General features: G+C 34.2%; 1 protein-coding gene across 2 annotated transcripts in view; it reads left to right on the forward strand.

Moving 5' to 3' along the window:
- The window catches only part of Atp11b (ATPase, class VI, type 11B), a 110,671-nt gene that overhangs the window by 84,223 nt on the left and 16,791 nt on the right, over window positions 1-9,657 (forward strand). The window contains exons 22-27 of one of the 2 annotated variants that reach the window (XM_013033060.1): window positions 219-364; window positions 1,472-1,531; window positions 4,143-4,270; window positions 4,758-4,896; window positions 7,678-7,743; window positions 8,225-8,328. In XM_013033060.1, coding sequence (XP_012888514.1) covers window positions 219-364; window positions 1,472-1,531; window positions 4,143-4,270; window positions 4,758-4,896; window positions 7,678-7,743; window positions 8,225-8,328 — 643 coding nt within the window. The remainder of the gene's footprint in view (window positions 1-218; window positions 365-1,471; window positions 1,532-4,142; window positions 4,271-4,757; window positions 4,897-7,677; window positions 7,744-8,224; window positions 8,329-9,657) is intronic. The other variant, XM_013033061.1, reaches the window with a different exon arrangement.

Raw genomic sequence — 9,657 nt, forward strand, 5'->3', positions numbered from 1 at the left:
AGCTGTGGCTCAAGTGGTAGGTAGAATGTTAGTTTTGAGCAAAAAAGCTAAGGGACAGTGTCCATGTCCCATGTTCAAGCCCCAGGACCAGCACACATACAAAAAACTTAAATACAGATTCAGCTAGTATATATCAATAGTTGAGATATTGACAGAATTATGAAATTCACTTTAGAATTATCAGTTAACATGTCAGTATTTTGTCTTCTTTATTTCAGGAATTATGGGTAAAGAAGGAAGACAAGCTGCACGAAACAGTGACTATGCAATAGCTAGATTTAAATTCCTCTCCAAATTACTTTTTGTTCATGGTCATTTTTATTATATTAGAATAGCCACCCTTGTACAGTATTTTTTTTATAAGGTGAGTTTCCTGTGGATTTTTGGAATCAATTACTGATATGGTAATTTGAAGTTTCAATTAAAGGAATGTTATAACTATATAAATTATTCCTAAAAACAGTTTCTATGTGTCAAATAATAGTAATGTTTAAAATAATTCCAGTTATACTAATAGAATGCAAATTATTAGTTGCCTGGAGCAGCAAGGATATACATGGTAGTAATTGACTAGAAAAGTTACAAGGAAAAAAATTGTCCTAATTTTATGGTGATAATAATGGTTTATAAAAATGGTTTATAAATTCAGATATCAGAATTTATTCTTAAAATTGATGTGTTTTATTCTATGAAAATCATACCATAATACATATTCTTTACTTTATCTTGAGTGAATGATGTTTTAATTGAACTCTATCAAGTAGAGTTTCAAGTAGAGTTCCTTAACCATTTTTGTCCCATGGATGGTCTCTCAATATGTATGAATCTCTCAATAAAGTGTTTTGATATGCTCAAAATAAAATACTTAAGAATAGAAAGAAATTAATGATGATGGAAAACTGTTCTGTATCCGGCTTTTGGGGGAATGGTAGGAATCTGTGGCACCTATGTTAATAGTCCCTGTTAGCAAAACAACTTATATACCATAACACAAACAGATTGTGTATTATTATAAGATGATATGGCAGTTTTCTTTTAGTTTATTCTTTAGCTTTCAGTTATAAAATGAGAATATTGAGGTAGAGCTTTTAATAGTTCCATTTATTGTGCTTTAAATATTTTTACATTATAAATTTACCATATTCTTAAGTTCTAAGTGACTTATTTATTATGCTACATATGAAAATAGTGAATAAGAATGTTCAAGCTTGTGAATTTGAAATTATGATATCACTTGACAAAAATGGGAGCTAAGAGTATTTCATTGTAATATTTTCACTGTTCCTTCAAATGCTGCCAGAAATTTTTTAATAAAATAAGAATTTTATGTTCCTATTTTATGTGGAATGTCCTTATGGAAAGATAATCTCCTGATTATATCCATTGAGATTGTTTTTGGATCCTTCTTTAGATTTTTTTTTTGTTTTAAGACTTAAACATTTTAATTGTTTCCATTTAATCTGTTTTTCAGAATGTATGCTTTATCACACCCCAATTTTTATATCAGTTCTACTGTTTGTTTTCTCAGCAAGTAAGTAAACAGAAGCTTGTATTTTGCCTTTTTAAGATAAGCTGATGTGGTCTGATCTTGGGAGATATTTAGAGTGGCTTTTCATTATTCTTAATCCTTTCAATAACAAGATGAAACTTCCTGAGTAGTAGTCAACATAATATTTATTCTGGTTTTCAGTTTGAGATTATTGTTGATACCATAACCTATGACCTGGATACCTCTGATATGTGGTGGGGGGAGGGGGAGGGATGCACATACTTCCTAGGGCTTTAATTCAGGGGCCTCATTCTGTTCTGTGACTTTTTTGTTTGCTCAAGACTGAAACCTTACCACTTGAGCCACACCTTCATTTCCAGCTTTTTGCTAGTTAAGATATAAGTCTCACAGACATTTCTGCAAGGGCTGGATTTGAACCAAAATCCTCAGATCTGAGCCACCTGACTATCTAGGATTACAGGCATGAACCACCAGGACCTCACTCACAATCTGTTTTAATTATAAATGCTTTTTGTTTCTCTTGTATGTTCTTCCACCATGGTATAACCCCTGTTTTCACTGTATTTGATGTCAGTGCCCTGCATCTTATATATACATTTTTCTAATTTGGGGAGGGGAAGGGAAATAAAAAAATGCTGAAACAAGGATACAGGTTGACCCATTGTTAACAATGAGATGTACAAGATGCTATATTGAAAACGAACTTTACAACTTGGGAGGGGGAGAGGGGAGCTGGGGAGGTGGGGAAAGAAGGAATGGTAGGGAAAAACAAAGGAGGAGGTAACAATGCTCGATAGGATATGTACTCACTACCTTGCTCATGTAACTGTAACCCCTCTGCACACTTTTTTCTGTACACTATTTTTATAATAAAAAATATTAAAAAAGAAATTCTCATGACTTGATAATTTTTGATATTTTTTCTGTAGAATCCATATAAAGCCATATCAAATAACTATTGGAGATTCACTTCGTTTTTATTTTTTCTCCAAAGTTTTTAAAATGCAATAGGAACTTTAGTAGTTTACTCCAAGTCAGGATAATGTAAGCTTTACCTCAGAAGCTGGCTTTAAGGAATTGATAGGAGGACATAGAGTAGTGAACCAAAAAGATTTCTGAAGCTTTAGGTTTAGGGAAGAAATACAGTTTGTTTTTAGTAGCATTAATGGCACAGGGTGAGTCTTTGTTATACACATGTCACACACACATTTACCATTCCTGATATACTCTTATTTTTTAGAAAAGATAGGAAAAATGTACAGAGATTAAGCAGTTTGCCTAAGATCACTTAGCTAAGTTTATGAATGAGCCATGACTTAGGCCTACTGCCTCTTACTAGAGAAGCACCCTTGACACATACAAAAAAGGTGTTCAAGCTGGGCGCTGGTGGCTTATGCCTGTGATCCTAGCTACTTAGGAGGCAGAGGTCTGAGGATCAGGATCATAGTTGAAGTTTGCCCAGGCAAGAAAGTCTGTGAAACTCTTACCTCCAAAAAAAGCCATAAAAAGAGCTGCAGCTCAAGTGGTAGAACACTAGCCTTGAGTGAAAAAGCTTGGGGACGGTACCCAGCCCTGAATTCCAGCTCCAGGGCCAGCACACACACACAAAAAAGTGTTCAAATGTCTGTTAAATTGGTCAGATTAGTTGAGACATTGCTTCTAATTTATTGAAAAAAATAAGAGCTTAGTTATCTTAGGCTTTTCTATTAGTTGTTCCTATCTGAAAATGCTGTTTTCACCTGCTTGTACTTGTATCTCTATATTTCTTCTTAAATCAGCATTGATTGCTAGTAACAGTGTGCCACGATGAAATAAGACCATGTCAAGAGGACCTACCTGACTGTTTGGATCAGGTTTTTCAAGAAAACAGTATTAATCACACTAAAAACATTATATGAATTATAGAGCACTCAGCCATTATTACCAACAGTAGTACCTGTGGCTCTTTAGAGAAGGACCCTATCTATCATCAAGGACTTGGGCCACTATGAAAAGTTCTTAAGGAAAAAGAATGTGTGCTCTGTGCTTTAAAAAGATAGATGTGGGGGGCCAAGAAGGTGGCTCAGTGGTAGAATGCTTGCCTTGTATGCATGAGGCCTTAGGTTTGATTCCTCAGCACCACATAAGCAGAAAAAGCTGGAAGTGGTGCTGTGACTCAAGTGGTAGAGCACTAGCCTTGAGCTGAAGAGCTCAAGGACAGTGCCCAGGCCCAGAATTCAGGCCCCATGACCAACAAAACAAAAAAAAAAGATAGATGTGGGGTGTAGATGAGGAGATCAAAACTATAGAAGAAAAAATATAAGTGTACCATGTCAGAGGAATATAAAAGGATTGTGTAAAACTCCATCACTGTAACCAAATTATGGAGCATTTTGAAACAAATATCCAATTCACTACATTTCTAAAACACCGAACAATAAATTATTTCAATCCTGCAATGATTATAAACCTAAGCCATTATGTTTATATCTGTGTAAAAAACAAATTGGAATTACTTATTAGATTTATTAAAATGGATTTTGGTATGAATTGAGAAAAAACTCATTTTGTGCTTATTTTAATGTTTTATGATTGTATGCATAACTTAATGCATAATTTAAATCTTAAAATGTCTACAAATCTCTCTTTCTAGACACTATATGACAGCGTGTACCTGACTTTATACAATATTTGTTTTACTTCCCTACCTGTTCTGATGTATAGTCTTTTGGAACAGCATATAGACCCTCATGTATTACAGAACAAGCCCACCCTCTATCGGTAAGTATTTTCCAGTATTAGACGGCTATACATTTCAGATTACAAGTAATGTATTGAATAGCTGTCAACTTTAACAAGTATTTTAAAAATAGGGACTGGAGGTGTGGCTTAGTGGTAGAGTGCTTGTCTAGCATGCTTGAAGCCCTGGGTTTGATTCCTCAGTACCACATAAACAGAAAAGGCCTGAAGTGGCATTGTGGTTCAAGTGGTAGAACACTTGCCTTGAGCTGAAGAGCTGAGCGACAGCACCAGGCCCAGAGTTCAGGCCTCACAACCCCCCCAAAAAAAATTATTGGAATTTATTATGTAAACTCGATTACATATATGAATGCTATTATTAGAATTAATTGTAAAATTAGATTTATTATGTTTGCTAATATTTTTCAGTCATCTTAAAATTTTCATTATAAAATTACCCAGTTGTAATTGTTTAGAAAGTAAAAGTCCTAATACATTTTTTCTCTGCCTCTCTTTTTTAATTTTACAGGGACATTAGTAAAAATCGCCTCTTAAGCATTCAAACATTTCTCTATTGGACCATTTTGGGTTTCAGTCATGCCTTTATTTTCTTTTTTGGATCCTATTTTCTAATGGGAAAAGATATATCTCTGCTTGCAAATGGCCAGGTAAAATGGTTTTTTAAAGAATTCTTGTCAGAAAGGGAACCCTACTGCATTGTTGGTGGGAGTGTAAACTTGTTCAACCACTTTGGAAAGTAGTATGGAGGTTCCTCAAAAGACTCTACATAGAACTCCCCTATGACCCAGCAATCCCACTTTTGGACATTTACCCAAATGATCACAAACAAGACCTAAAGCTACCAGCACAACTATGTTTATTGCAGCATTATTTACCATAGCTAAGATAGGGAACCAACACAGATGCCCCTCAGTAGATGAGTGGATCAAGAAAATGTGGTATATATACACAATGGAATTCTGTGCCTCCATCAGAAAGAATGACATTGCCCCATTTGTTAGGAAATGGAAAGACTTGGAAAAAATTATATTAAGTGAAGTAAACCAGGCCCAAAGAAACATAGATCCCATGGTTTCCCTCATTCGCAATAACTAGTATATGTCAGAAACAGTCGGATAAGTTGATGTTAGGCGAAATGAGCCTCAAGATAAGGACTCAAATGATTTTTCTTTCTTGCTATTGTTTCTAACATATTTATGATGATTTCTTTGTTGCTTTGTATGTCCCTCCCCCACAGTATAACCCCTGTTTTCACAGTATTTGATGTTGGTATAATTTGAAGAGGGGAAGGGAAAAAACAAATTGTTTGAATAAGGATACAGGTGGACCCATTGCAACAATGAGATGTACAAGTTGTTATGTTGAAAAACGAACTTTTCAACTTTTTGTGGGGGGGAGTGGACGGATCGGGGTGGGGAGATGGGAAGGGATGGGAATAGGAAACAAAGGAGGAGGCAACAATGCTTGATAAGAAATATACTCATTATCTTGTTCATGTAATTGTAACCCCTCTGTAAGGTATTTTAATTTTAATTTTAATTAAGGTATTTTAATTAAAAAAAAGAATTCTTGTCAGTATATTCACAACTTGAGCAAGTATAAACTTAATGCACTTCTCCTTAGATTCCAAAAATCCCTCTGCTACTTCATCACAACAGCTCAGGGAGGTGTCAGTATGGAGCATTGCTCTTATCTGATGTTACAGTTGAATGTCACTCTTTTTTGTCAGTTATAGGGCTTGAACTTTGGGCCTGGGCATTTTCCATTAGCTCTTGAGCTCAAGGCAAGTACAAAGTTCTCACAAAAGCACACTTCTGTTCCTTCTAGGCACTTATGCAAGTGGAAGCCTTAAATTCTCCTTCCCAAGAAAGGAATATAACATGTATTAAATAATAGTAGGTACCGAAAGTTTTATCATTCCCAGGTCAAGGTCAACTGGCTGTTTTAAAGAATCTGCCCCAATAGTCCTAAAAGAGGAGACTGAAACTCCCCTAATGGTTAAGTTGAAGCTCACTAATTTTCAGTATTTAGTGGTCATTATTCAAGAGATACAAAACTGGAAAAGTACTCATGGTTTGAGTATGACTTTAACTATTACCTTTAATTTTATTTACTTATCTTTATTGTTTTGTTGGCACTAGAGTTTGAACTCAAGACTTGTGCTTGTTCCACTTGCTTGCTTCATTAGCATAATATTTAACATTTCTTTATTATGTATCAGATATTCTGTTCTTTTTGCTTACCCTAATTTTTAAACCTCTCAGAGTCAGACACTGGTGACTCACACCTGTAATCCTAGCTACTCTGGAATCTGAGTTCTGAAGATTGAAGTTCAGAGCCAGCTTAGATAGAAAGATCTGTGAGACGAGACTTGTCTCTATGATTAACAAAAAGCCAGAAGTGGTGGAATGGCGTAAATAGTGGAATGGTAGCTTTACAAAGCATTGTATGATTCAGAGAGGTAGAATATTTCTCAAGCAAATACTAATTATTAGAGATTTATAACTATTTTTAAGCAAAACAATCTTTCAAGTGAAATTTTAAACCACTGTTGAGATTGTGACTGCTTTGTAAACTAAGCTAACGTTTCTGATTATATTTTGATTTGTGGAAATTAGATCCTTGATATTACTTTGAGATTTTGTATGTGTGATGAACCTTAGTAAGTTCTGGCTGGGCTGGGAAGGTGGCTCAGTGGTAGAGTGCTTGCCTTGCATGTATGAGGCCCTGGGTTCTATTCCTCAATACCACATGAGCAGAAAAAGCCAGAAGTGGCACGGTGGCTCAAGAGGTAGAATGCTAACCTTGTGCTGAGGAGCTGAGGGACAGTGCTCAGGCCCAGGGTTCAGTCCTACGACCAAAAAAAAAAAAAAAAAGTTCTGGCTGCATAGCTCAGAAGACTTTCTGGCTGGTATTAACTGCATTTTTATAAGGAATACTTGAAATCATTCCATTGGCCATTTTCTTGTCTGTCAAATGTTGTTTTAATTTCTTTTTTCCTGCTTACTATTTTGTGCCCAGAAATACTGTGGCAAGCTATCCAGTGAACCTTTTAGAAATTTTAGGTAGTTCGCAGAAAATAATTCTTTGTTGAAAAGGCTTTTTCTACTATTTGTATAGTGTAGACAGGAATAAAGCAATCACTAAGGACTATTCATTCTAAATGAATGACTGTTTTCTATGGGACACAACTATAAACCCTTCTTTGGGTTTTCAGATAAAAAGATGTTATCCAAAGGATCACTGTGCATTATAGTAATAAGTATAGCAGTGCTTTTTCTCATATACAACTTCATTAATACACTGACACATTTCATATGTAACTGGCTTAAATTACATGATTTTTAGTAGAGAATTAAATGACTTACTACCTTTCATTGGATTTAACATGTTAACACATAAAATCATACTCTGTTCTTTTTGTTTAGATGTTTGGAAACTGGACGTTTGGCACTTTGGTCTTCACAGTCATGGTTATTACAGTCACAGTTAAGGTATGGTACTAAAGATAGAAATGTGAACAAATTTTATGTCTATAGAGTTGGCAGTTAATTTTCCTCTTTTCTGTATTTTCCATTTTCTGTTTTTAGCTGTAAATTCACTGGTTTTTAATTTAATAACTTACTAAATGTTGTCAAAAAGGTCTCTTAAATTGTGTTGGAAAGCATCTAATCTTGGTCAAATAAAAATAACTGAAATTATACTTCTCTGTGTATTGTGTGAAACACCACAACTTGTAGAGTCATGTATGAAATTTCAGTGCTACTTTCTTACAGAAAAAAAAATATTCAACTTGAAATTATGTAATTTCCTACCAGCCCTCTGATTAATATCTTATCTTCTGAAGGACTATGCCATGTAATTTTTTAGATACTGATAATTCATACGTTTAATTCTTAGGTTTTATCTAAGAGGTTAAAGTAAAACTTTATTATTTGATATTTCTAAGACCTTTTTTCAAAAAAAATTTTTTAGATGGCTTTGGAAACTCACTTTTGGACTTGGATCAACCATCTTGTTACCTGGGGATCTATTATATTTTATTTTATATTTTCTTTGTTTTATGGCGGTATTCTCTGGTGAGTATCTATATTGTATTTTAATTATATTGATTTAATGACAATAAATATTTATGTGATAGATTATATTATGAGCAAATTCTGCTCAGAATAGTTTTGAGACACTACTTGATAATAAGTTTACCTCTATGAAGAAGTGGTAGTGTGGCTCAAGCGGTAGAGTGCTCGCCTTGAGCTGAAGAGCACAGGGACAGTGCCCAAGCCCAGAGTTCAAGCCCCATGACTGACCCAAAAAAATAAAATAAATAAATAAATAAAAATAAAAAATAAAAAGTTTACTTCTTTGATATTTCTTGAGTATCTGAAACTTCTAGACATCTTATATTAGATAACATATTGACTCTTACCATGATTTTATTCTCATTTTTATGTGAGATTGAGCATCACAGAGATAAAAAAATAAAAACAGGATTTACTTTAATTTAAATAATTGCCTAAACTTAAGCTCTATTGCCTTTACAATTAATGTTCTGTACACTAACCACATTATCTCTAAATTATTCATGTATACAATAAAAGAAGTCACATAGAATTATCAAATTATGATAGTTGAGCTAACTTCTCTTAAAGTTACTTCATCTTCATTATAGGATCAGTTAAAAAGTTCATGCTTTTAAGATTCTTTGTAAGTTATTGACGATTAGTGTCTTTCTCATTTGCCTGATGTACCTTTAATCCACTAGGCAAAAAACTTGAATTGGTCAATCACCTCCCATTTAGGATCATAAAAGGATACATTTATGCATATTGTTTGACTATAATCCTTTTTCATTTTTTGTTTCTCTATTTTCTTATGGTCTTTTGAATTGATACAAATACCTCAAAAGATAACCCCCCAAAAGAATATCCTTACAATAACTGCTACTTTATAGAACTAGTATTTCTGAGTTCATTTTAAAATATGTTTCTAAAAAAGAGAAATCTTCCAGTCTAAGATTTAGTTAATGAATCCTTTCATTTTATTTTTTTAACTTTTCTTGTTTTGTAATCTTATCTTTTTCCTACATTATTCCTTGAAATCCTGTTACTAAGGTGGAACCCTATATTCTCTATCAGTATAAAATGTAATTGCCACTAAAAGTAATAAATTGGTGGTGGTTGTTTTTGTGTTGGTGTTGGGACTTGAACTCAGTGCTTGGGTGCTGTCCTTGAGCTTTTTTGCTCCACTTCCAACTTTTTAGTGGTTAATTCGCAATAAAGTCTCAAAGACTTTCCTATCCAGGTTGGTTTCCAAACATGATCTTCAGATTTCAGCTTCCTTAGTAGCTAGGATTAAAGACCAGCACACCTGGCTAGGGTGTGTGTGTGTGTGTGTGTGTGTGTGTGTGT

This window comes from Dipodomys ordii, unplaced genomic scaffold (genome assembly GCF_000151885.1).
Source record: "Dipodomys ordii isolate 6190 unplaced genomic scaffold, Dord_2.0 Scaffold162, whole genome shotgun sequence".
NCBI lineage: Eukaryota > Metazoa > Chordata > Mammalia > Rodentia > Heteromyidae > Dipodomys > Dipodomys ordii.